The sequence below is a fragment of the Equus caballus genome, chromosome 22, assembly GCF_041296265.1.
Source record: "Equus caballus isolate H_3958 breed thoroughbred chromosome 22, TB-T2T, whole genome shotgun sequence".
In the NCBI taxonomy this organism is placed as follows: Eukaryota; Metazoa; Chordata; class Mammalia; order Perissodactyla; family Equidae; genus Equus; species Equus caballus.
This window is the reverse complement of record NC_091705.1, coordinates 15,191,165-15,219,142: the sequence shown is the minus strand read 5'-3', so window position 1 is coordinate 15,219,142 and position 27,978 is coordinate 15,191,165. Positions and strand designations below refer to the sequence as shown.

At 41.8% G+C, this 27,978-nt stretch overlaps 1 protein-coding gene across 17 annotated transcripts in view; it reads left to right on the top strand.

The window, feature by feature from the left end:
• PLCB4 (phospholipase C beta 4) overlaps positions 1-27,978 on the top strand; it is a 389,234-nt gene that overhangs the window by 247,710 nt on the left and 113,546 nt on the right. For all 17 annotated transcript variants that reach the window (XM_070247466.1, XM_023626126.2, XM_070247461.1 and 14 more), the window contains 3 exons: positions 14,151-14,231; positions 15,030-15,089; positions 16,359-16,502. In XM_070247466.1, the coding sequence (XP_070103567.1) occupies positions 14,151-14,231; positions 15,030-15,089; positions 16,359-16,502 (285 nt within the window). The remainder of the gene's footprint in view (positions 1-14,150; positions 14,232-15,029; positions 15,090-16,358; positions 16,503-27,978) is intronic.

Sequence of the window (27,978 nt, the reverse complement as noted above, 5' to 3'; positions counted from 1 at the left end):
TTCGTTTCCTTATGAAGGTTCCTGTGTCGCTTAAAACAATTAACTAAATTTCATGCTTTACTCCTTATAACCTGTCTTAGTTTAATTTTCAGATCAAGCCTTGAGGAAAACTTTTTCCTCCCCACCTCAAAGAAACTTTTTTTTGAAGATATATATGATATAAAAAAATCTAATTAAATAAAAATCTTTCTAAAGTTCAGTGATAGAAGCTAGAACCAAAGATCTCTTTAAACTCCTTTCATCACCCATTTTCTTTATCTATTTCTGACCATAATTATTATACTGCTATCCGGAAGTTCTTAATTTGATTCTCTTAGGGAAATGAGGGTGGAAAGAATTTATTTTTCATTATTTGCCCCTAAGAGCAAATAAGTGCCCCATAAGTGCCCCTAAGAACACTAATATCTCTTTATGATCAATAAAAATCAGCCTTTAGGGATAGAAAAATATTAGCCAGGACTTACTTTATTCTTTTTTTTTGAAAGAAACCCAAAAACTAGGTAAAATGTACTGTATAAAAGGAACCTAATATTTTCTTTCAGTCTTTGGAAATAGGCTTCCCTGCTGAGAATATTTTATGTCTATCTTTTTAATACTTAATATTGATTCTGATAAATTAATAAGAAACATATAGTTTCTAAACTACTTACTCTTAAAGCCATAATAGTAAGCAGTTGCTCTGAATGGGCTGAGCCCATGTGGCTTCCAGGGTAACTAAGCCAACACACTTTTTTACTAAGAGTTACCCTGAGGACAATTTTGCTGGCACCTTCATTGCTGTTCTGCTGTGGATTTTCTTCTCCCAAGTACCTAAAAGGGCAAGTGATCATCTTAACTTTGGTGAGATGCAAAAAGGAGCCTAGTTTTTGGATGCTCACCAAAGCCAAGTTGCCATGATATTGTTTGCAAATAAGAAAGGATTTTTATGCTAGGTGGTATTTGGGGTAAAATCTTTGCTAGAGGGCTCTTTGTTGAAGAGTTTGAAATATGCATAGTTGGTTAAGGGCATGGGTTTTGAGTTAAACAGAAATAGCTTCAATTTGGCTTTGCTTCTCAAGAGATGACCATGAGCCAATCTTAAACCCAGTAGGCACTAAGTCACAGCTTCCTTGTCTGAAAAATGGAGGCGATACTACCTACCTCAAAGGGCCATTATGAGAAATAAATAAGGTGGATCTTTTTAGAATGTAAGTTAGGTTATACCCCTCTTCAGTGGCTTCCTACCTCATTTCAGATAATTCCCAAAGCCCTTCCTGTGGCCTCCGAGTCTCCTACATGACCTGTCACTTCACTGGTCCCATTGATGTCCCTGAAAATGCCAGGCACACTCCAGCCCCAGGACCTTGGCACTTGCAGTCGCCTCTCTGGACTGCTCTTCCCCGTGTATCATCACTTCTCATGGTTCACTTCCTCACTTCATTCCGGTTCTGCTCAAAGTCACTTCATCCATGAGGCCTTTGTGATCATCTTACTTTAAAAAAGTATGTGTGCGCACATCCACACACCTCCCCTTACCCTTTTATGTTCACATTGATCAATTCCTGGTATATTATTTATTTTCTGTTCATTATCAAAGTTCCCCCTAGAAGATAAGCCATGCAAGCAGATACTTTGTTTTTATTTACTGCTGTATCCCCAGCAGGAATTCATTCTTCACTCAACATGTATTTAATAGGGACCTAGAATGATCCAGCAATTCCTTTGTTACATATCTTGGATTCAAATTCAAGTTATTTCAATGGTTCCTAGTTTTTAAGGAATTTTAAGGATACCAAGGAACTGGAACTGGAGGTCCTTTTGGGGGATGTGGAGGAAGGGTTAGCAAGAGCTGCCATCCGGGGCAGCCATGGAGGTGTGCACGTAAATCCCTCTTCAAAAGAAACCTGCTCCCAGGAGGGCATTCAGGGAACAGCCTCCAGCAGCCCTGCAGAGCTCATGCTGAGTTCCCAGCCAGTGGCTGTCGCGGCAGAGATACAGGAGCCCATCCTCTGCGGCTCCAGATGAGGCTCCTCTGGTGGGCGGTCGCTGCTCTGGGTCTTCCAACAACCTGGTGGAGACTTTCTCAGAGCTGTACTGCAGTCTGAGACCCTTCCTACCCAACCCTCCCTCCTCTCCTCTCACAGGTGTTAGTCCTGCCTCGTGGTTTGAGGGCTCTCCCTGCCTTCTCCTGCTTCCTCTCCCCTTCCTCCTTCACAGGCGTTTCCCCTAAGAAATCTCTTACACTTCCAAGTCTATCTTGGTGTCTGTTCCTAGATGACCCAACTCGGTGTAGGACAGTCACATCCTAAGCCTTTGGGACTGCTTGTGTGCGTGTTCAGTGATTTCTGCTCTTCCTTTAGACACAGTTAAAAATGATAGAGCCAGGATTGTCCCTAAGAGCCAGTGGGAACTGTGTATCTTTGAGGCCTAAGTGTAAGCTATTTTAGAAGACAAAGTAGAAAGGGAGTGACATAGGTAGCTAGTGTAAAGCATTTTTAAAAGCTCAATTAAGTAAGTGGGAAATGCAAACATTCAAAGGGAAACTCCATGGAAGTCATTTGGGATTCCTTTCCTTTCAGTGACTGTATTTAACGTGGTCTGTCCTCTCCGGATAGCAATAGTTAAAAATGTTCTTTCCTTGACCTGCCTCTTCAGATATATGTCTTCTGTGTTACCATATGTCTGAGCACTTTCTTGGTGTAATTTATTGTTCTGGAACTGATTGTGTTTTTGTTACAAGTTTTCTGCTTTACTGAGAAGGCCTTACCGGCTTGTGATCATGTTTCAAGTGCTTCTACAAAGCACATCTCCTGTTGTTTCTTAGAATTTTTTTGGAGGGGCGGAGGATGTTAAAGAAAGTTATTCACGGCACTTGTTAAAGAATGATAAGAGACTGTTCAGGAGACTACTACAATGGGGTTTTGCAGAAGAGGAGAGAGATTGAGCTGAACTCCAAATACGAGGAAAAGGGGATTTATAGCCAAGGAGCAGAGTGAGCAGGGTGGCTGGTCAATGGGTGGAAAATTACTAAGAGGAAACATAAGGGGCAAAGGGAGATTCTGGCTAAACCAACCTAACAAGATTCTTGCTGATGGCAGGCCAAGGTGATCAGACATCACCTGGAAGATGGTGGAGAATGAGGAACCCCATCAGATATCAAGAGTGATCAGATATTGAGGGCAGGGGATTCTGGCTAAGCCAAGTTAGCAGGATTCTTGCTAAAATTGGATATTGCAAAGACAAACACAGAAGTTCAAATGTTGAGGCCTAGTTGGGAAGAAGATTCAGAGGAGCCTGACTAAAGTTTGCCCAAGGAGAGAATCTTGATGTAGGGGGGGACATATATGTTTTTAATATTTGTTGTAAATCTTTGTTACCAAAACATTAATTTTCCTCCCTGGCTCTGAGTAAGCTGGTCTTCTTTAATTTTTCCTTATTTTAGTTGCTGAGGCAACTGTTTGGACTAACATGACAGTTTTCCTGCCCAAGAAAGTTACTTTGAGGGACTACCCACTCCTTCTCAAGGCATGTTTTGTTGACTTTCTTTTCCTTTCTGCAAACTGAGGGGTAGTTGTGGAATATCTTAGGAATTATTTCTTGAAGCGTTCTCTGGCAAGAATCAGGGGGCCTGTCCCAGGGTCCTGCTTCATTGCAAGAGCCTCTCAGAACCTGAGCATCCAGATTTGGCCTCAAAATGCCCACATCAATGGTGCTTCGAGGGAGAGGGACAAAGAGAGACACACACAAAGAGTCTGGCATCTCAAACTGGCAGACATTAAAAATTAAGTCCCAAAGATTTAATGTCTCTGTGTGGAAGTAAAAGAGAGAGTGGGAATTCGTAACTATTAATAACCATAAAGTAAGCAGTCAGAAACATAGAGTTTGACTCTCCCAAGTGGCTCGTTTGAGCACTTCCTTCCTCCCCCCAACTTCAGATCCTCGTTGAGCTGACCAGATGCTCACAGAGCCAAGGATATGTCAGAGACCTTGTTAATAATAAGCACCATCAGGCCAAATTTCAGTTTCTTTCTAAAGTATAGCGTGAAAAACCCAGAAAAGTGTTGGGCCTCTCTCTAGTTGCTTTTCAATAGCCTTCGTTGACTCTTCCAAGCCAGGTCATTTGGAAAGTTGACGATATTCTGCATTTCAGAGGTCAGAATAAAATGCTATCAGTAGATTAAGATTTCCCACTGGATGCCAGAATAAGGGTTCACTGTACCTCACAGTCGTTGCTGGAATGAGCACTTTAATGCTCACAGCTGGTTATTGAGGGGGAGGTGTTTTCATTTCTGTTTCTATGGCATTTAGAACCCAAAATAGACGGCAGATCTAGTGCCTGTAAAACTTGCTAAATTACATGAATGTCCTCTCAGCATCTGAGTGTGTCATCTGCCATGTCAGGGATGTCCAGGGCAGGGGCTCCCAACCCAGGGATTATCTGCTCGAGCCACTACTCCCAGACATGCCTGTAAAGAAGGAAGAAGCTCACACTGGGTTGTGGTGTCTTGTCCTGTGCACCTGATGTAGACTGAGGCTGGCTCGGGCAGAGAACAAACATGACCAGACCTCCCTGTGCAGCAACCAAACTTTCAGGAAGTCTAGCTCCACAGTAATTTACAAACTCTGGATGTCCTTCGTGTTTAGACTTCCAGATTTGCATTCTGGATCAGTGGAAAAAGCACACAGTGGTACCATTGCTTGTTGTAAAGATCCATGTAACAGAGTCTCTCCTTGCTACGCTGTAGGTGTAGCTCTGCTGCATATTAGGTGTGTCCTTTTGAGCAACTTGCTAACCTCAGTTAGGATCAGTTTTCTCATCTGTAAGGTAGAGATGGTGTTTTTTTTGGATGGTTATTTGTTTTTGGATGATTACTCATAATCAATACTAGGAACATGAGTAATAATTGCTACTACTGTGTTGTTATGTTAGTAATCAATTATAATTTACTGGGTTCAGATGATGCATCCAGCACTCTAATGCCCAGAAGTAACCTTGTAAGAGAGGCATAATCATTGATGTCGTTATCCTTGCTTTGGGAGGTGAAGAAATGAGAGTTCAAATCAGCCTACAGTGTCCACCCACATTTGGATCAAGTCTGTCTGACCCTAAACCCCATGTAAAATGCCCCGTAATGTCTGGTGTTCGTGAAATGTTTTTTGTGCTTATTTACAGTGTTTCTTCTACACCCCCGAAGAGGCTGTAATGAGAAATATGTACCACCAGATGAAATGAAGGGATCAGGGATTTAGGTTGAAAGGAGAAAAAAGACATGGGAAAGTACATCGAATTGGGGCACAATTAGCAGACAGCCACTCTATGGGCAGCAGAAATGTTCCATAAAGTTGAAAGAAGTGAGACACAGTTCTGCTTTGCGTGTCCCTGGCGGCCAGCGCACTGCGGGAAAGAGAAGCAGTCACAGGAGTCACAGCGTCCGTTAGAGTGCAAGAAAAGTAACAGATCTGGAAAACCTTGGTGCTAGGATCCGAGAAGAAAATTCTGACACAATGTATGAGGTAGTGAAAAATAATCCCCATAACAAGCCAGTAATACATACAGTGTGTACAGTTGGTGGGATTCACAGGGAATTACAGTAGTTAGAACTAACACGTTTCCAAAGGCCTTCTAACCCTGGTGATGGTTCCTGACAGTCAGCGAGGAGGAGAACAGCAAAGCGTCTTCAGAGGTGACTGCTGAGCAGTTACCAGGGCCTGTTCCCTAACAAAGTCGTTCTCTCGACTTTGTTATTAGATATAGGAGGAAAGATAGATTAGATGTAGGAGGAAAGGTTTATATTAAATTTAAACAGCTTAACCCAGGAGGGACATCTGTCCAAAGAATCAAAGGCCCAGGAGAGGAGTGCAGAAGCTGCAGATGCTCTCGTGTTGTCTGACAGATTTCTTCACAAGGTAAAGCATATAACAAGGGTCTATGGTGGAACAGCCATGGCCAGTGCCCTTCTGCTCCCCCGTGGAATGTGGGCTGAGAAGCCCAGTGTCAGTCATCCCATGGGGTCTCTAAATTAGGGAGATTAATAAATGGAATGAACATTCTGAGTCCTACCAAGGGGAAACCATACCCATGAGGGTAAAAACAAGTTAAAGACCCACATCCATCTGTTATAGCAGTCCATAAATCATTTTGATGGTGGCAGAATGTCATCATTAAGGGCTTTAGTTTTAACTGGAAAAAATAAAAATTTGTGAGTCTATCTGAGAGAGGGAGTGTTTGTATAGAATGAAAAAGGATCTGCTGGACACAGAGCTTAGGGAATTGCTCTGGAAAAAGAGAGTAAAGAGCTGAAGCAAATAGGCCATGAGGCATCACTTGGGCTCCGAGCTTCCAGGATCTGATAGGAAGCACAAATTCTTGGATCTCTTGTTAACTCTGTCCCAGACTCCACTTGCTCTCCCAGTCTTAAGGCCACACCCAGGCTCATCTGTTTTGGTGGTAGTGGTTTGTAATGTTATTCATATTTGATAAGACCCTGAATGGCCTTCCCTACCTTATGCTTCACTTGTCTCTCCAACCTTGACAAGGTCCCCTTCTCTTCCTCCCAGTTCTTATCAAACCAGGAAACAAGGAGGCTGAGCCCCATGTTTACCCAAGGGTAGAGCCTACCACGGCAGTGTTCATTTACTGACCGTTGGTGGATAGGTGGAGGGGGAGCTGCTCAGTCAAGGTTGACAGAGTAGAACGTGGGCCTTGGAATCAGAACCAGTTTGAATCCCAGGTCTGTTACTTATCACCTGTGCCTTTAAAGAATTTGCTCTCCTCCGAACCTTTTTCCCCTTAATTCTAAAACTGCATTGTCTGATATGGTAACCAGTAACCCCATGTGGCCATTTAGATGAAAATGAAAATTAATTAAAATTAAAAATGTAGTGCCTCTGTTGCACTAGCCACCTTTCAAGTGCTTCATGGCCCTGGTGTGGCTCTCCTGACCGCCATGCTGGGTTGTGTCCATCTGGCATATTTGCATCATTGCGGGAAATCTGTTGGACAGTATTGATCTAGTCTAAAACCTTGCAGAGTTGTCATGAGATTTAAATGAGATAATGTTTGTGGAAATGCCTCGCACAGTAGCCCTCAATTAAATGGTGACTGTTTTCACATAACTACTCCCTTTCCACTTATTCAGTATTTACCTTGTCCCAGGTACTTAGGCTTTCTCAATTTTGAAAGCCCCGTGAACTTGCTATCCATTTTCTCAACTTACAGATGGGAGAAGTGGAGTTTGGTGAGGTTAAGTGGCGCCACTCCAAGATTCTCCAGTAGATGCCTGGTGAGGAGGCTGACATCCGAACCCAGAAACCATAAACTATAAGATTGGGGCCCCAGGGCCACCTCCTGAGGGTCCTCTTTCTCAGAAAGTAGGAATCCTGTGATGGAATGTGAAGGTCCTCACCCATTCCACCTGCTCGATATCCTAATCTTCCTGTCAAGTCACAAGCAGAAAGGAGCCTCTGAGCAGCTAACCTTTAAATAGAGTGGAGTTAACGCGTGTATTAGCTAGTCCAAAGTAGACATCCCTGCCTGGTAGTAATCCTTGTCTGTTCCCTAGTTGATGTTGCAAACTCCACAGTAGAAAGATAGCCGTTTGCAATTAATGTGGATAATGATGGTGGGAGAGAAAGGGTAAGAAATAAACACAAATCAAATTAAAATCAAATCAGTGATCTGTTATCTAGAAACTTCACCCAAATACTTTCCTCCTCCTCAGTCAGACTATTTGACTTGCTGAGTTCTCTGCTGTTACTTATAAGAAAAAATGGGATTAATTTTATTTAACTAAATAACTTTTAAAATTGTAATAAAAGAAAACTTTTTAATCTGTCATTTTGAAAGTAACTTGAATCTTTGAAAGATAGGTTGTGGTATTGAATTATGTTGAAGTAGCATGTGTTAGGGGGAAAAATACACTAAAAATAATGTGGAGATGCACAGCCTTGAAATATTCTCTATCCTTGATGGAATGGGGGAGGGTCTCTGGGAGCCCAAAGTGCTACTACGAGCCCCTCAGAGCAGGGATCCTTGAGTCAGAAATAGCTTCTAGCTCTCGTAATTCCAGCAAAAATGATTCTTCTTGCCTCTCTCAAACAAAATGCCCCTGGGCCCCCAACTTGTCCATAGTTTCACAAAAGGAATTCCTGTCCCTCTCATACCGTCTCTCCCAGTGACCTTAGGACAGAGCTGGGTTGGCCTGGATGAGGTAGCCAGTTCTGGAGCTCTACAGTGTGACTGTGACAAATTTTAACTCAGTCATCAGAAGATTGAAATTCTGAGCCCCTGGAACAACTTCTGTTATGGTGTGTTTTCTCACCAGAGAATCCCATTATCATTTGTTAACTGCAAAATGGACAGATTTGCAAAGGAGAAAGAGCCCGGTTTCCTTTGAAGATCTCCCTGCCATGCCCAAGTCTGAGGAAAATTTTCCTGACAAGGGGACTTAGGATGTGATTGCCTCAGTGTGATCCTGGGGCCACAACCCACATTCTGGTCAGTAGGTATCTGTGCAAACTTTAAAACTACTGTTAGGGAAACAAGAATAGAGGTTGTGTGCCTTTACTCACCAGAGGGTCGGGTCCTTCTGTTTGTTAGGCGGAGGTGGAGAGAAGCCTAAAGAGGTTGTGTTCCAGTTCCTTTCAGCTGTTTGCCACGTACCCCTCAGATTTGCTTCTGATTTTCATGGGTAATTTGAGCGCATTGGTCTGAGAATCTTCTAGTCACAGTTGACAAGTTTATTGTGAGCTTTGTTGGAAACCTTGTCTTTAGCATCAGTCAGGGCCTTTTGGAGGTCCCGCTGGAGAATTTCTGTTCTGGCAATTGCTTCTGCTAACACCTGATCTGGTTTTGTCTGTGAACTATATGGGCACCTGGTAAATGATATTTTTTTCCTTTTTGCTTTGTTGCTAGGGAGCCCAGAGCCAAACTGGCATCCTGTTCTCACTGTGTAAGACCTTATGACAAGCATTTCTGAAAGCTGTCTTCCTCTGTCCTTATTTTGCTGTCTTGCCTTATTTTTCTTCTCCTTGCCCAGAATTCTTAGTCCATTTTGAGAATGATTTCTTTGCTGTGGCATTCAAACACTGCTCCTGGTCCAGCATGGATTTCCAGGGGGTGCCTCAAAGCCGCACCCAACCTCTTAGATGAGCTTATATGATTAGGAAAAGGGCCCCTTCCTGCAGACAGACAGCCTCAACGCAATGCTCTTGTATTTGTACGTCTGTCCAAGGCAGCCCTCCAAGGACTTACCCTGATGGGTTCTGGGCCTGGTGCAACCCCCTCAAGTTAAGTAACTTCTTATTTTTCATGTTTTCTATATTGGCCTGCTGCAAGATATTTTCTTTGGGAAAAAATCATTCATTTCATTTTTTAGTGCCTGAATTTAGTTTCAGTGTGCCTCTGATGTGCTAGGTGCTTGAAATACAAATGTGAACAAGAAAGTTTCAAGGACTCTGCCCTCAAGGAGGTTATACTCTGCTGTGGGGGCTAGGCAATAAATCAATAAACAAAAATATGAAATAATTGCACTGTGTTCAGTGTAAGCAAGGAAGTAATCAGGATACTGTAATAGAGAATAAAATGAGAGAGCTATTAAGGAAGTCGTAGAAAGCTCCTCTAGAGAGGGGATAATTAAAACAAGGCACCAGTTAATGCTAAGGGCAGTAGAAAGACTTCTGGGCAGGAGAGACTGCAACTGCAAAGGCCCTCAGGCTAGAAAGAGCTAGAGAAGTTCAGGGAAAAGAGTTCTGATGGTTGTAGTGAACAAGAAGGAAAATAAAGTGGCTTATTGAGATAAGGTCTCTAGGATCCAGTTATGCAGAACCTTTAAGACATGGTAAGGAGTTGGGACTTTATCATAAATATTATGAGAATCCATTGGATGCTTTTAATGAGCTGCTTAAAAGTTTAAAATAATCAATCTGGCTGCTGTGGAAAGAAAGAGTAGAAGTGGGAAGATCAATCCATGGGAGAGGTGATGATGACTGGGACCAAGGTGGTGGTAAAATGGATGGAGTAAAATGGATATATGTGAAAAATGCTGTGGAAGTGGACTTCTTAATGGAAATGAAAGGAAAGGATGAAGGAAAGTCAAGGATGACTCTTCATTTCAATAAATGGGTTGATACTAGTGACGTTTAGTGAACTAAGAAAGTCTTGTGATGGCTAGGCTTGGAGAGAGGGGGTTAGGGAATAAAGAATTCAGTTATGGACATGTTAATTTTGAACATCTGAGTAGAGATGTCAAGTAGAGAGAGATCTGAATTTGGAACTCAGAGAGGACTTGGCCGCTGTTTTAAATTTGGGAGTCATCAAGAAATAGATGATATTAAAGCCATGGGGTTAAAGGAGATCTAGGAACATAGTGGAAATGAGAATTCCAAAAACCAAGTCCTGGGGAACATGTAGAAGTTGGGTTCAGAAAGAAAAGAGATGAAAGGAATGGAACCTAAGCAGGATGTCAAGATTGGAGAGTGTTTCAAGAAGGAGAGTATAATCAACCACTCAGAGATCAAATCAGATAAGAAGAAGAATGTGTGTGCTGCTTTTGGCAGCGTGAAAGTCATGGTGAACCTGGCCAGAGACATTTTAGAGAGTGATAGGAAAGGAAGGCAGATGGAATTGATCAAAAATGGTGTGGAAGAGAGGTAGTGGAGACAGTGAATACAGACACATTTTTTAAGACATTATGCCCGAAGGGGATCAGAGACATGAAGTAGTAAATGAAGGACAAAGTGGGAGCAACTGGAACATATTTCTGTGCTGATGGGAATGATCTAGTAGAGAAAAGAAACCCCCGATGGGTATTGGGTGGTGATAAACAAAAGACTGATTGATATCTTTGTGTAGGTGAAAGAGGATGGAACTGGAAGAAGATTGAATCTGTAGCAGAAGTGGGGGGATTGACCTTTGTTGGAGAAAGCATGTTTTATTAGGAGGGAAGAAGGAGAGAGGTGCTCATCTGATGAATTTCCTTTAATTGGTGAAGCACAGTAATTGGCTAGGAGTAAAGGAGTGTGAGAAGAAACAATGGAATAGTCCTTTCAAAGAGTGGGGAACCTTTTAAGAAAGAATGATGAATTTCAAAGTCATTGTTGACTATCTGTTTGAAGCTTGTAATCTTGAATTTAAACTAAAGCTATATAATCCAGTTTTGTGATTTAGTTCAGTGGTAAAATATGGATAGGGTAGACTTACTTCTTTTTGGTCAAGAAAACAGATAAATGATACATGGGATTTGAGGGTGTCTGTGAAAGAGTGATTGTAATATAGGACCATGGAAATAAACTAGATAAGGATGGCAGTAAAAAGAGGAAAAGCTGATGGATAGTGAGAGATTGGCAAAGTTAATAATTAGGAAGTTGCATAGAAGTCAAATTAATATAGGACAGTAAAGACTGTAGAGCTAGAAGCTAGAAGGATCAGATGAAATGGATCTTGGAAAATCCCAAGAATGGGATGTTGTGAATCGAAATTTCAAGGTGGTGGTGATTCGTTCTGGAGGTAAATGGGTAGCTGAGAGGGGAAGAAAGAAAAAAAAATTATTGCAGTTAAGGAGGCCAAGGAACTGAAAGTTCAACCTTAAAATAAGTTGGAAAACCAGTCTTATTTATCGTGTATATTTCATGGGTCATCTCAAATCCTTATTTGGAATTGGATAGGGTACACATAAATAAAATAATGATGGTAGCTGATTCATTGTGCGTCTACTCTATAAATACCATTTTAGGACATACTTTTGAACACTGTGCACCAGAATTCATTACCATTAGAATATTGCTTGGGAAATATTCTGCAATGTGTTAATTCTCATAGTTTAACTAGTTGATAATTCTCATTTCTCAGTCAGTAACAATATGACTCCCTTGGCCTTTTGGGTCAAGTTTAATACCTTTTATGTGGTGTACAACAGCCTTCTGATCTAGCCTTATTTGTGCGTCAAGTCTCGTCCCCTGCCACTTTGTTGAGATGGTCCGAGAACACCAACCCCTCAGAGGTCCCCAGTGACAGGTCAAGCCTTCATGTCTTTACAAATGCTGCTCCCCCTGCCTGGCATGCTGCTTTACCTGGGTAATTTCTACTAATTCTTTAAGACATATCTGAAGTGTCAACTTCTGGGTGAATGAAGCCTTTTCTAAAAAATTGAATCATCCCAAAGTGCCATTTTTGTGGATCAGAAAACAACACATGAGCCAGCCCTGCTGATCTAGTGGTTAAAGTTCGGCACTCTCACCGCTTTGGCGGCCCAGGTTTGTTTCCCCTTTGTGGAACCACACCACCCGTCTATCAGTTGCCATGCTGTGGCAGTGGCTGACAAAGAACTAGAAGGACTTACAACTAGGATCCACAACCATGTACTGGGGCTTTGGGGAGAGAAAAAAAGAAACAAACAAGAGGAAGATTGGCAACAGATGTTAGCTCAGGGCGAATTCTTCTCTAAAAATAAAAAAAAACAAAAAACACATATTGGCAATTTCATATTGTTAGTATTTTGCTATCACAAATAGAAATTTGACCCATACGTTATTGACAGTAGCTACCACTTGCTGAATTATAACTGTGTGCTAAGTTACTATCTCATTTAATTCCCACAATAAGCCTGATGAAAGGCAGGTGTAAATATTTCCATTCATTAGATAAGGATCCTGAGACTTAGAAAGAGTCTTTTGAGAAGGTAAATAATAAATAAATGGCAGAACTGGGCTTTGGTTCCAAAGGCATAGGCATACCATGGTCGTTCCTTTGTCTTATTCATTGTTGTTTCTGCAGTCCCCTGCACCTGCCAGGTATAGAACTGAAATATGTATGTTAATTCTTCATCTGTCAGAAAATTACCCAAACAAGGTGAACAAGGCTGGCCTTGTTCAGGGCCCCCAGAACTCTAAATTCAGGCACATTATGGTGGCCCAGTATCTTGACATTGAATTTACCTTGATGAATGTTGCTTCTTCCCTGGAATTTAGAAAGATAACATTTTGAAGGGTAAAACTAACAGTCTGAACTACCCTTAAAATCTTAATCCTATAATTACTCTTGGTCTGTTTTAAGTCACTGCTCTGATTCATGTTTGCCAGACAGCTTCCCTATTGCTGGCATTGTCATTATCTAGAACAAGTTCTTTAGATCATGAGAAGAATGCGCTGATTTGTTTACACATGGGTGCCAAGTCTTGATGTAATGCAAACAGAGGGCAGAGGTCAACTGGGTTCATTTCCTGAACACACTTTTTCTTTCATTGACAGAGAATTTTTCTGGTACTCTTAAGCACAATATGCTTTCTTGCTAAAGACTAGGAATACTTTGGCAAGTACAACATAACTTCTCTGGGGCCCCTGCATCTGCTAACATTCCTTCTTGATTCCAATTTTGATTCTGTGGTTTTCAACAGAGTTTCTGGTGTCACAGTCCACGGCAGTGGTTTTCTAACTTTAGTGTGCATCAGAATCACCTGGAGGGCTTGTTGGAACACAGATTTCTGGGCCCCACCCTGGAGAGACTGATTCAGTCGCTCTGGTCTGGGTCCCTAGGTTCTGCGATTCAGTCAAGTTCCCTGGTGATGTTGATGCTGCTGGTCCAAGGACTACACTTTGAGTAGCTGAAAATCTTGCTCAAGTCCTGGTTTACAGGACACCAAGTGAGATTGAATATAAAGGCAAAAATCTCAGCCACTTTCTGAGTGAATATCTGAATGAGGAATTATGTAGACAAAAAAAAAAATCATTGACTTTCCAAAAAATCATCTTCTGATTTTTGACATTATGTCAGATACAGGGAGTGATTCCTCTTGTGTGGAGGGAGACCAAGTTGTCTGGAACCTGGAGTCCTGCTTCGTTCTGGGAGCTCTTCTTCCAAGGTCTTGGAGAAAGTTTCTTCTCTGTAACCTTCAGGACATCACCTGTTTTGTTCTTAAAGCTATTCTAGAGGAAGATGCTGGATAAAATTGATCAGTTTTTCAATACAGAAATGAATGCAAAGAGTTTTCAAAATGTTTTCAGAATGGAGTGTTTTCCAAATGAAAACATTCCATAATAAGAAATGTGATCATTAGATTCAGGATGCGAAAGGGTGATTTCTCATTTTCCCTTGTTTAGATGCTAAAAGATATTTGCATTTTTATTAGATTCAAAATGGTGTGAGTCATGCAGATCAACACATTTCTTTTTAACAGGAATCTTTTGTGTTTGAACCCAACTGCCTCTTCAAAGTGGATGAGTTTGGCTTCTTTCTGACCTGGAGAAGTGAAGGCAAGGTATGGCCCAGCAGGTTGATCTTCCTGCTGTCTGGTTTAAACCATTTTATTTCTCACTGAGTAGACAGAGTGCCTCTTGAGCGTATAGACCCTATGCTTATTCGTTCATTGAAGATTTTGTGCTGGGCATTGGGGATATAGTGGTGATTAGAACATTATCCTAGCCCTCAGTGATTCCAGTCTAGGAGCAAAGTCAGGCATCCAAGAGAAAAAAAATTACTAGTTATTGAGTGTTGTGAAAGAGAAGGTCAAGCTGTTATAACAGCTTTCAACAGGCAGGTCTGCTTTAATCTTGGGAGTTAGGAAGGTTTCCCAGAAGAAGAGACATTCAAGCTGGAATCTGAAAGGTACATTAAGAGTGTTTCATCTTGTTAAACCCCGGGACTAATGCGATGCATGGCACACTGTGCATATTTAATGAACCTTTGAGCCAAATTTGAGAAAAGTAGAATTGGAATTATATAAAGGTTAGCATTATTCCCACTTAATATTTCATATACACACATATATTTAATGATGTACCTACATTATTAACAATTTTGTTTATGTTAGAGTGACAGCATTTTATAAATGATCATTCAGAGTTGCATTCAAAAATATATATTAGAAATGGAATGTTTGGGGTCTTGACTATTTCTGTTCGTTGGAAATTATTGTTGTTACTTGTTTTTCTCTTCCTCTTCTACCTTACTCTCATCAGCACTGTCTTCATCATCACAAACCTTTGCTAAGGCCTTGTCTGTGCCATTGGTCTGGCAGAATTTAGGCTCACTGCTGTGTTGTATTCTCTCTTTTCAGGAAGGACAAGTGCTAGAATGTTCCCTCATCAACAGTGTTCGGTTGGGAGCCTCACCAAAGGTACCTGTAATTGGTGTTTGCTGTTCTTCTAAACTCAGATGTACTTAGATTGGAAATGGTCTCTAGAATGCTGTTTAACCTGTTATTGCCCCAAAAGCATCGCTGAGAATTAAGAACAGACACAGTTTAGAAATCTTCTCATCTATAACTGTTGGGTGATTTGAATTGCTCTATGTTTAGTTATATTAGAAATGTTATTGAGCTTTGAAAGCAAAGACCATTGCGTATAGCAGCATCAAAGAAACAGTTCCCTTAACTCAGAAATTAATTTGAAACCTTATTGGCCTTATTTCAGCCAACAGTGAGTCATTTCTGGTCTGTGGCTGATGTGGAGATTTAAATGGCTTGGCTAGTTCCATATTGGTGCACCTGTGCGCGCAGACATCAGCTCGCCTCGAAGGCTCAGTTTGCCTCTGAGAGAAAAAAAATGTCAGAGTCCATAAATCAGCCTTCTCCACAGTGATTGGTTTGTTTGAATAAGAAGCTGTTTGCATAGTAGTGCTAGGAATTTAAAAGATGTTTTTTTAAATAGAGTTTTCTAGCACAGTGTTTGTTCCTTTTTCCGTAATGGCCCTGCAGGTTTTTAGAGGTTCAAAACAAAATTATGTTCCAAACTTTGTTTTTGTTTTTTAAAGCTATCCTCTTTTATGTTACTTAAAATGTCTGTGTCACTGTGTCGGCATTTCCTCCTGAGTGCTTTTGGAGAACAAAGACACTATTTTATTTGCTAATTAGGGTGAATGTACACAGTCTTCATTCCAAATGAGGATGCCATGGCTTCTAGAGATGAACATACTCACTCTTTGTGACCAGACCACTTGAAAGACTTAATCTCATTTTTGGGTAACTTGTGGTTGCTGGCTGGGGCAATGCTGTCCTTATTCGTGTGAAACCTCAGTGACTGCTCTCTGGCGAGAGACCCCTTCGATCTTTGTGGACACAAGCAGGCCGAGGTCAGAGCCTTTCCAGGCTGTCGCCATATTCCAGGTCCTCCAGTAACGACAACCGAAAATGGAAAGAAAGACCTTCACACCTAGTTTTCTAAATCAATACTATTATAGTATGTTTTTTACCAAATGAGTTCAAGTAATGTGTAGTGTTACAGATTTTACCTCTACAAGTTTTAGAATAGTGCTAGTTATCTGGGCATTTTAGATAGAAAATGTTTGCCTTATGTCTATTTTTTATGTCAAATGTGGTTTCTTTTTAACATATTTTCTCCATGCTCTGTAATCTAACATGTTTTTCTATTTGTATACCTCTGTGCAGGATCCCAAAATCCTGGCTGCTCTTGAAGCTGTTGGAAAATCAGAAAATGATCTGGAAGGGCGGATAGTTTGTGTCTGCAGTGGTACAGATCTGGTGAACATCAGTTTCACGTACATGGTGGCTGAAAATCCAGAAGTAACAAAGGTAGCCTCAGTAAACCAACCTCCCCCCGTTTCCCCCCTTGTGTATATATGTGATGCATGTACATTTTTAGGTGTAATATTTTGATACATATTTTTAAATTGTATAATAATTTAAAATTTAAAAAAAATTTCCATTGCCTTGCTAGAATGTTGGTGTAGAAAATTCAGCAAGGTCAATACCCTTTTAGCATGTCACTCATGTACACCAACAGCCCAAATACCTGCTGTGATATGTTGTAGGAAAAATGAGCCCAGCTCTCTCAAACTCGAATGTGCACAGGAATCACCTGAGATTTTGTTAAAAGGCAGATTCTGATTCAATAGGTCTGATATGGGGACAAAATTCTCCCTTCCTAACAAGTTGCCGGCTGATGTGGATGCTGCTGGTCTGACAACCACAGTCTGAGTAGCAAGGGGCTAGATCAGCAGTGCCCAGTAGAAATACAACGCAAGCCACAGATATACGGTCCTGCGCCGTATAATGACATTTCAGTCAGTGATGGATTGCATATGTGATGGTGGTCTCATAAGATTAGTACCATAGAGCCTAGGTGTGTAGTATACTATAACATCTAGGTTTGTGTAAGTACACTCTATCATGTTCAGCCAATGACAGAATTGCTTAACGATGCATTTCTTAGAATGGATCCCTATCATCAAATGATGCATGACTGTAATTTAAATTTTTCTAGCAGCCACAGTTAAAAAGTAAAAAGAAGGGCCAGCCTGGTGGTGTAGTGGTTAAGTTCGCACATTCCACTTCAGCAGTCCAGGGTTTGCAGGTTCGGATCCCAGGTGCAGACCTAGCACCGCTCATCAAGTCACGCTGTGGCAGCATCCTGCATAAAATAGAGGAAGATTGGCACAGGTGTTAGCTCAGCGACAATCTCCCTCAAGCAGAAAGAAGAAGATTGGCAACAGATAGTAGCTCAGGGCCAATCTTTCTCACCAAAATAAATAAAGAAGTAAAAAGAAACAGGTGAAATTAATTTCACTAAAATATTTTATTTAACTCAATATATCCAAAATATTGTCATTTTAATATGAAGTAAATATAAAATTAATGATTTATTTTACATTCCTCTGTTCACACTAAGTCTTCAAAATCTGCTGTTTCAAGTGCTCAATAGCTACATATGGCTAATGGCTACCACAATGCACAGCGCAGGTCTAGCTGGTTTAAGATATTCGAGCTCCCCCGCTCTCCTAAGTTATCAAAGTACTGGGTTATGGTCCATCTTTTAATACCGTACCCAGCAGGCCACTGCCCTGGCAGCTGAGTATCAAAGAGATTTTGGCCAAAGTAGAAAGCCTCCAATGTTCATTTTTAACAAGACCCCCCCAGTGACTCATATGTGCCGTGAAATCTGAGAAGCTCCCGGCCTCACGGCTTTGGACCCAGGAATGGATGCTCTGTGTTACATGAGAGCCTTCCTTTCTGTCCTTGTGGGGGTCATGTTGGTTTTGTGCTGTTGTTCCAGGTCACCTCGCTCTAGGAGAACAGATTTTGCACTACCTTCAAGTTCTTTTAGTGTTTTGTTCAGATCATCGCCTAGTTTGAATGGTTTCTTGAACCCTGCTGACCCAGACAAGGATTCTGCTACTTGTAGTTCACGCCTGCGTATTTTCTACAGAGGCCTTTTGAAGTGGCTGTTTGTCATGGCAACATTCAATCCTAGAAATGCATGCTGACTCCCCATGAAGAAAAGGGCTTGTTAGTCAGATAGATATTTAGCCACCTGAAATTTTGCAAAAAGACAGTTCTGTATACCCATTTCCTGGCTTTTGTCAACTCGTCACATTACAGGGAACATGGTGTGAGCTTAAGAATCTGGGCTTTGGGAACAGCTTGCCTGGGCTCAAATCCTTGCTCTTCTACTTGCCAGCTGTGTGACTTAGACACTTAGACACACAACTTGTCTCTCTGTGCCTCATTTTCTTCATCTGTAAAATGGAATAATACCAAAGTATCTTCTCTTAGGATTGTCATGAGGATTACATGGGTTATTACATGGAAAGTGCTTCATGCGCTGCCTTTCTCATTGAGAGTCCTGATGTGCGTTAGCTACTCACAAGGTCACAGAATTTTAGAACTGGAACTGGAACTTAGAAAGGGCTTCCCACCACCTCCGTTTTCAGATGAGGAGAATGAAGCCAAGAACTCACCTAAGACTACACAGCAGGCCAGGCCAGCCTCTGGCCTGAAACTCAGGCCTTCTGATTTCTCTTGTGGTGCTGCCCACCCCACCTCACGCCCTGAGCAAGGACAGTCCTGGGAAGATGGCTCAAATCAGTAAATCCCATAGCGTTTTTGTTTTCCATGGTTTGAATGCTTCAGTCTTGCTCCACTCTGTTTAAGACCCATGTTCTGAAACCTATGCTCATGAAGCGCATAAATGTAGTTCAATTGTTAGCCAATCTTTTAATGTTAGGGCCAAAGTCTTTTCATTAAGTATGGATCTGTTGGTTGGGGTTGATGTTGTTCTTTGTTTATACCCCACCCATAATGCATTGTCTCAGAATCCAGTTTGATTACTTTAAAGTAGAGCTGAGACTTTAAAGATGCTCCGTGGCCGTTGGAGTACAGAATCCTACAACTGTATGACTTCTTTCCCTAATCCTTCATTGTCTTGTTGAGACAATAAAGTTGAGAGTTTTAGAAAAAAATCTTACCAACTTACCTGTAAAGAAATCTTTCCAAAGTACTCAACTAGAGAAACAAACACCCTCTTTCTTTCCACAACTGTATTTCGTGGGTTCATGTAATTTTTTACTGCAACAGACATAAACAGGGTTGGAAACAAACATAGGTAACTCATGGTTAGCATATAAGTTGAGAACAAACGGGTACAATATTTTGGAAAATAGCTTATTAACTGTGGGAGTTTAGCATTCCCTGGGTGGTCAGAGTATTTTGGTTGTTTTATAAACATCTAACAAGTCTTGGTCTGACCAACGAGATGTAAGTTAAGAGGATCTCTAGTATAGAACTTGCTCAGGAGTATCTATCCTATGAGATTCTTGACTCTTTTCTTAATTCCTGGGCTCTTATAACACTTTGCAATCTGACCATTCTGAAAAACTCACTTAATCAAACATTTAATCCAGGCAAATGGGCCAACTTTCCTCTTCCTGTCCTCTCCATGGAGGACCACCTTTCACATGGAGGACCCTTTCCTGACCTTGAGCAAGCTCTTTTGCATTCTTTGTTCTTCCTCTTCCCAAAGGTGTTCTCAGATATTTTTTCTTCTTATTTCAAGTGGGTTTCTTAAGAGTCATTAAAATTTTGCCTGAAAACTGAGTTTCTCAGAGTTGAGGTTTCAAATAAATAAAAAATATTTTCCAGTACCTATGACTATGAAAATAGAATTGTGCTTTTTTTCAATAAGAGATGACACCAGTATAAAAGACATCTTTCTAGCTAGCTTATATTTCTTCAGCTGCCCCCTCTACTGAAAGAATAAATAGGCTTGCCTTGCCACTCTATGTATAAGATTTGAGCTCAGTTCCTTATGATTTTCTCCCTTACTAAATAAACGTCTATTGCTATGGTAAACTTAAGTCCAAATCCAAACTTTTCACACTTCACCCATAGTCCTTTGAAGTTGCTGAGACCATGAACGTCGTGCTCGCATGTCCTGCATCAGCCTATTAACAAACATTCTTAATCTAGAATCTGGGTGCTTCTCACCACCATCATCACCTCAGCTGATCCAGGCCAATATCCTTTCTCTCCTAACTGCTTCTCTGCCTTGGCCTTGCCCCTTTTAGTCTATTCTCAAAATAGCAGCTGGAGGGATGTTTCTAAAATGTAGTTCAGATCGCATCCCTACACTGCTCAAAACCCTCCAAGGCTCACAAGGCCCTGCAAGAAGCAGGCCTCACTTTCCTTCCCCTTGCTGCCTTCATCTCCCTCTTTCCTCCTCTGTATTTCCTTCCAGCTTCTGGGACTTTGCATTTGCTGTTCCTTTTGCCTGGACCACGCTTTTCCCAGTGACACGCAGTGCTTCTCCCTTGAATTTCTCAATTCTCTGCTGGAATATTACCTTAGCTCCCCCTCTCACCACCTCTTAGCACTTCCTAACTCCTTATCCTGCTTTATTTTTCTTCATAGCACTGATCACTATTTACATACCGCATACTGTCTTCCTCCCTCCACATGAGGGCCAGGTCCTGCTTACTGCCATATCCCCAACACCGAGAATGGTCAGTGCCCAATGTCTAGTAAATGCTCAGTAAAGACCTATTTCATTGGGGTCTTTTTGTTGACTGAACCAATAAATTCTCACCTGGGTGATAAATGTGTATAACGCTTAATGCTGTACACTTCAAGTGTTTTACAGTTTAGCTCTAAGAAAAGTGAGGAGAATGATCTTTAGAAAAGACGACTGAGAAAGTGAGATTCAGTGACAGTCAAAAAGGTCTGGAATTCCATGTGTTATTTTTAGAGTCACTTTTCAGGATGTAATGGGCCTATTGCTAAGAATCCATGACAAGACTGGAGGTTTTAACCCTCTTGGCCTCTTTCCAATTTAGATCATTCTAGTCTGCTTACCTAAATCCTTCCTGTCCTGTTCCACTTAGAAAACTTAGCTTTCATTTCCTCTCCTTAAAAAACCCTTTGTTCAAAAGAACTGCTGAGAAACTGCTGGGACTTTTACCTTGAACCTGGTGTGCCTTTTGTAATAGGTGAGTCTCGTATGTGATGCAGCTGAAAACACCGATGAACGAAAGCAGCCCCATGAAGAAGGCATTTTCCTTTTTTTCCTAAACTGCAATAAAGCTCTTTTATTTTTCTAGATCATTCTCATCTCTTTGCCCACTGTTTGACCATAACCCATACAAATAATCCCAAGCATCATGAAACTTTCTTTAGCTAGAAAAGCAACTCAGTTTCTCTCATTTATTTTTTTCTCTCTTAAAACACAACCAGCTTGGGAGAAGTTGTCTCCGCGAGTTGAAGGGAGTTCACATGTCTTTCATTAAGTTACAGCTGGCGCTGCACAGCCAGCTTAATCAGAGTCACTGTACAGAAGACTAAAATGCAACCCTCGTTTAAAATCTCCACAAATAAGTCTGTTATTTTATACCAAGCTGAATTTTCCGTTGATTACAAAAATAAGCTGTTATTATGAGGTTCAAAATGCAAAGATTTGGATTGAGTTTAGGCAATTTCCAGACCGCTCATTATACTTTATGCAGGTTGTAAATATTTGGCAAACTCCATAAATTATGCTTTGTAATCAAGTCATCAAATAAGTGCGTGAATAAGTACTGTAGAAATTAAATTACAAAAATGTTGTGTTCTTTCTGTATACAAAAAAGATAAAGTCAGGTAGTTTATTACAGGTAATAAAATCGTATTTGAGTAAATTAGGTTAAATGTCAAAATCGCTTTGCTGAACTTGAAGTATGGTGAATGGAAAGCTCCCTGCAATTGGAGAAGAGATTTATTCTTTGTTTTGTTGAAAAAAAAAATCAAGTTGGCTATTTAGTCACTCCCTCCTACTGGCTTTGCTAACACCCTGCAGAGCCTCCCTTCCCTTGACTGGTTCACAGAGCTGCTCAAAGGGAGCAGACCAGAGGCCTCACCTGGGAGCTTCTTAAAATGCAAATTCTTGGGCCCTACCCCAGCCTAATGACTCTGAAGTTCTGGAGGTGGAGCCCAGTAATGTTTTAACTAGTCTCCCCAGTGATTCTATTGCTGGCTGAAGTTCGAGTCCCTTTGATTTAGCATAAAAATACTCCAAAAAGCACGAGGATTTTGAACTCAAGCAGGTTTTTCTCCAGTTGATTGACTACAGCCTACAGGTAGAGCTGTAGACCCATCCATTCCTCTCAGCTAGCCATTGATTGGAATTCACCAAAGAACACAAAAGCACAGTTAAAATGAATTAGTTTCTATGACCCTAGAAATAAGTTTGTTTCTAAACACCCCTCTGTTAAAATGCTGTTTCTCAAAGTGCAGTTTTAATCGTATTATATGTGCCAGGGCTTCTCAGAGTGTGGTCCCCAGACCAGCAGCTCCAGCAGTACCTGGGAACTTACTCGAGCAGCAGATTCTCAGACCCTGTGTTATAACCAGCCCTCCAGGTGATTCTGATGCACTCTGAAGTTTGAGAGCCACTGCCCTGCAGAAAAGCTCAGTAATGAGCATTTCTATCCTGCTTCTCTAGCAGAAGCCTTGAGGAGCTGCCATTAACTCCCTGGTCTGCTGCCAGGCTCACCTGTGCTTTGATGAAGGCTCTTCACCACATTGCCCTCTCAGTTTTTTGAGCTTCAGGTCTGGGATAGTGTATGTGTGTGCATTATTTTTTTTTCATGTTTCCAAGACTGAAAATGGCATATTCTTGTTTTGTTTTTTTCTTTAAACTATTCTGAATTTGTGGGAAGCAAATCAGTGATGGGCACTGAAAAGCTTTCTTAAGGACAGAGCTGTGAATCAGGGCAGATGTGCGGGTGCGCATCCATAAGCTTTACATGCCCCATCCCACCTAGGTGTTTTCTTCTTGCCAAACAAACATAATGTGGTTCATTTGTTTTATTGCTGGGTTGGGTTTAGGGAGCATCAAGCTCTCCGCTTTAGGAGGGCTGTGTGCATCAGTGACTCTGTGGAGTGGATGACACTTGTCTCCTTGGGCCTCCCATGACCACCTTTCATCTCGCTTGCTCCTTCTTCCTTGATTCCTTGGTTCTCATCCTGCTCTTGCAAGACCGTTTATCCCAGAATCCAGCACTCCGTGTCTCATCCATGGTGGCACTCTTGGAACTCTGAAATTACTTATCTCTGTATTACCAAAAGCTGTAGTCCCTTTAGGCCAGGAGTTGTGAGCTCAGATGCCTACAGGAGCCAGGGAGATGATGTGAATAGTGACAAAGTGCCAGATGAAGAAAAATAGGGGATGGTGTGGACTTTAGTGAATTGGAGTGTACATCCACCATCTGGGGGGCGGCAGCAACTTACTTCCAGCCAGTTTTCCAGCTCTCAGAACATGAACCTGAGGTTGCGAGACGGTTGTTGTTGGTGGTGTTTTTCCGCAAAATACTAGACATCTAGATTTTTTACATGAAATCTCCTGATGTTAAAATGTTGACAAATATATTCATTTTCTTAAATACCGTGTGCGCCAAATGACAAACATGTCTCAGATCATTTAGGACCTTAGCTCTAGACATCAGCCAGCAGGTAGCATGAATATACTTCACTAAAGTGAATGCTAGTATTTACTTAATGTGTCCACCTCATTGACATTTTCAATGAAGATGCCATTTTTTCCTTTTTTCCTTCCTTTATTCAGCTCTTCATCCAAGAATTATTTTTTGATGAATTCTAAACTTGGACAAATATTTTTTACTCTATGGGCCTTTTTATCCTCATTTCTAAAAGAAGGGAGTTGTACCAAGTGACCCTTGAAGTCACTTTCTCTTATAAGACTTAAGAAATCTCTTTGCAAAAAAAGTATACCAGCCCCCAAGGAGGGTACAGGTTTGTTGCTTTGACAGGACACGTGTATATACATAGAAGTCCCTAGATTAGCCTAATATCATCATCCCTAAGGCCATGAAACTGCTAGGATAGGAGGCTCTGTGGTTGGAGTGGGAAAGGGAGAGAGTATTTCCAGAAAGGAAATGAGGCATTGTTCCCAGAAGAGAGAGGGCCTGCTGGTCACTTACAGTGATGTCCATAGAGGACAGTGTACTAGAAGAGAGAAGGCTGTGCAGATGGGAGTTAGGAGATGAAGAGAGATTCAGAAGCAGATGAATGTCGGCCCCCCGCAATGTTGGGTCTAGTGAGAAGACTGGAGTGCATACGTTTTATTGGGAATTGGAAACAGGCTAAGACTGGGGCCTCCTTTGAGTGCCAAGCTGAGATGCTTGTGGAATCTCTCCTGGAGATTCTAGGGAGGTGATGGAAGGTCACGACTCAAGTTGTAGGAGAGGTGTGACATGATCTTTACATTATAAGAAGACCCATATATGGTAATAACATGTGGCTGACGGCACTGCTACTCAAAGTATGGTCTGGACCAGCAGCATCATCCTCGCCTGGGAGATTGTTAGAGATGCAGAATCTCAGGCCCCACCCCAGACCTGCTGAATAAGAGTCTGCATTTGAACAAGGTCCCTGGGTACTTCCTTTGCACATTAAAGTTAGGGAAGTACTGAGATAGAATACAAGAAAATCAGTTGTCGGCTTTCGCCAGTCTGGAGGAGGAAGCCCTGAGAAACATTTGAATGTGGAATCAAGAGGGTTTGTTCCTGGGTGAGGTTAGAGGAGAAGCTAAGGTAGAGACCAGATTTTAAGTCTGATTAACTGGGAGTATGTTGATACAGTTGCCAGAAATTGAGGGACTGGTTACTTTGGGGTGGACAGGGGAAGGGACAGTGAATTTGTGTAAATTATGCTCTCTGAAGATTGTGCATGTCATGGGACCTGCTGTGGATCATGCCATGCGAAGGAGACCACATGCTGTTTGGAGACCCAGGGGGGCTTGTCTGCAGGGCCAGCGCTGGCCTCCATGTTCCTGTGTTCTTCATCTCTAGCCCCTTGACATTCTGAAAACAGCTATCTTATCTTTGGTTTTTTTTTGACATCTTCTACTTTCTTAAGTAGTCAAAAGTGGATTTTTACTGTCTTTTCTCTTTGTTCTGGACTTACTTAAAAGGGAAACTTCTTGTCAAAATGCATGTTCAAGAACCTGGATACTGAAGCTAGAGAAGGTTTTGCTGTTGTTTCCTGGGCGTTTTGTCACTGCATCCGTGAGGTTTCCTTGGAGTAGTGGGTGGAGCAAAGTGAACAAGAAGCTTGAGCTGTGGCCCAGCACCCTGGTCTGCAATAGCGCTAGCCCACTGGCCAAGTCATTGTCTACGTTCGTATGAACCGTCCATATGTTCATACTGTTTACTGGTGTTTCCAGAAGGCAAAAGGAGTATTGCTCATGGTAGAGCACGTGCTTCCACTAGATTCTAATAGAAAGTATGGAAGAGTAAAAAGAGGAAGATGAAACTTCCTGGAGAGTATTCCCCCTCCTTCTGTCTTTTTTGTTTAATTGAAGTGAAATTCACATGACATAAAACTAACCATTGTAAGTTGAACAATTCATTGCCTTTTAGTAGAACACAGTGTTGTGCAACCAGTACCTCTTGCTAGTTCTACATGGCATCCTCCCAGAGGGAACCATGCCCATTGAGCAGTTGCTCCCCTTTCCACCCCCCAGCTCCCTACAATACCTCCCGCCATGCTAATGTGTCCTTTTTCTTTTTAAAGATTGGCACCTGAGCTAACATCTATTGCCGATCTTCTTTATTGTTTTGTTTCGTTTTTCTTCCTCTTCTCCCTAATGCCCCCCAGTACGTATTTGTATATTCTGGGTGTAGGCCCTTCTGGTTGTCCTATGTGGGACGCCGCCTCAGCATGGCCTGATGAGCGGTGCCATGTCCGTGCCCAGGATCCGAACCAGCTAAACCCTGGGCCACCGCAGCGGAGCGCATGACTTAACCACTGGGCCATGGGGCCGGCCCCAACTAATACGTCTTTTTAATGCACATACAATTTTCTTGTATACACAGTTGGGCTCCTACTGTCTATCGAGTTCAACATAGTGTATTTTATCACTTAAAATTTTTATCGTGTGTATTTTCTTGGTCTTTAAAACTTTTTCGTGGGCTTCCGTGTGATCATATGTCCCCATGATCTTTGAGGTGGGTTTTCTTGGTGTTATCAGCTCTTACTGCTTTAGAAACCTTCCAGCCTCCTGGGCACTTCCATTCAGAATGCTGCAGCGCGTTCCTCACTCGGGGCGTTTTCATTGGTGGCGCCGTTGCGCGTCTCCCTCTCTCTCCATTGTGCTTCGTGAACCTGACAGGTTTCCTAAGAAGAGACTCTGTGCTCTAGGCCCAGCCCGGAGCAGCTCAGTTTGCCCTAATTGCAAATGTTATCAAATGACTCCACTAAGGGAGTGCAAAATGAATTACTCTAATTGCACCAGAAGCATAATATGAAGTTTGGATCTCACCTTTTGGCCCCTGGGAGAGAAAAATATCGCTAGCTTTAAATTGCTTCTCCAATTACCACGTAGCTCCAGTTTTTACTGCCAGCAAAAATTGCCATTGTGAGTATAATGTAGGCGTAACATGGGCCTACACACATTTGTGTGTTTTCTAATCTTTGGGGTATAATTAAAAGAAGGGATGGGGCCAGCCCAGTGGCGTAGTGGTTACGTTCACGCCCTCCACTTCAGTGGCCTGGGTTCATGGGTTCAGGTTCTAGGCAGGAACCTACACACAGCTTATGAGGCCATGCTGTGATGGCGTCCCGCATACAAAATAGAGGGAGATTGGCACAGATGTTAGCTCATGACTTTTTCCCCAAGCAAAAAGAGGAGGATTGGCAACAGATGTTAGCTCAGGGCCAATCTTCCTCACCAAAAAGAAAAAAAAGATGGGATGCACAAGAAAGTGAATAGGACACCTTGCCTGACATGAGACTGTGTTGCCTCTGAGCACTATGATCTGGAGCAAATAATTTAATAATCATAATCAGGGGCTGCCAGAGTGCCCTCCATTTGATGTTATATGGCCTATAAGCTAAGAATGGCTTTTATGTTTTTTTTTTTAAAGATTGGCACCTGAGCTAACAACTGTGGCCAGTCTTTTTTTTCCCTCTTTTTTTTTTTTTTCTGCTTTATCTCCCCAAATGCCCCCTGGTACATAGTTGTATATCTTAGTTGCAGGTCCTTCTAGCTGTGGCATATGGGACGCCACCTCAACGTGGCCTGATGAGCGGTGCCATGTCCATGCCCAGGATCTGAACCATTGAAATCCTAGGCTGCAGCAGCCGAGTGTGCGAACTTAACCAATAGGCCATGGGGCTGGCCCAGCTTTTACATTTTTAAAGAGGTGTTTAAAAAAACCCAAAACATAAAAACTATACAACAGAGAACCACACATAGCCCCTAAAGCCTCAAATATTTATTACCTGACCCTTTACAGAAAAAGTAGTTTACCGACCCCTAATAATTATAAGAGCAGCAGCAGCAAAATTTTTTAGTTTATATTGAGTACCAGACACTGTTCAAAGTGTTTCACATGTGTGATCTCATTTAATTCTCAAAACAAGCCTATGGGATGGGTATGATTATCATCCTCATTTTACAGAGGAAGAAATAGGCCCAGAGAGGTTGAGTAACTTGCCCAAGGTTGCATAGCCAGTAAGTGGCAGAACTGGTGCTTTGAACCCAGGTGGTGGATCCAGCCCAGATCCTGCATTCTCCCAGTGCTGCAGCTCACAAGGTGCGGAAAGCCCTTCTACCTGTAATATCGTATGATTTTACTATACTTTTTTTCTTGTTTGTAAAGATTTTATTTTTCCTTCTTCTCCCAAAGCCCCCTGGTACCCAGTTGTGTATTTTTAGTTGTGGGTCCTTCTAGTCGTGGTATGTGGGATGCCGCTTCAGCCTGGCCTGATGAGCAGTGCC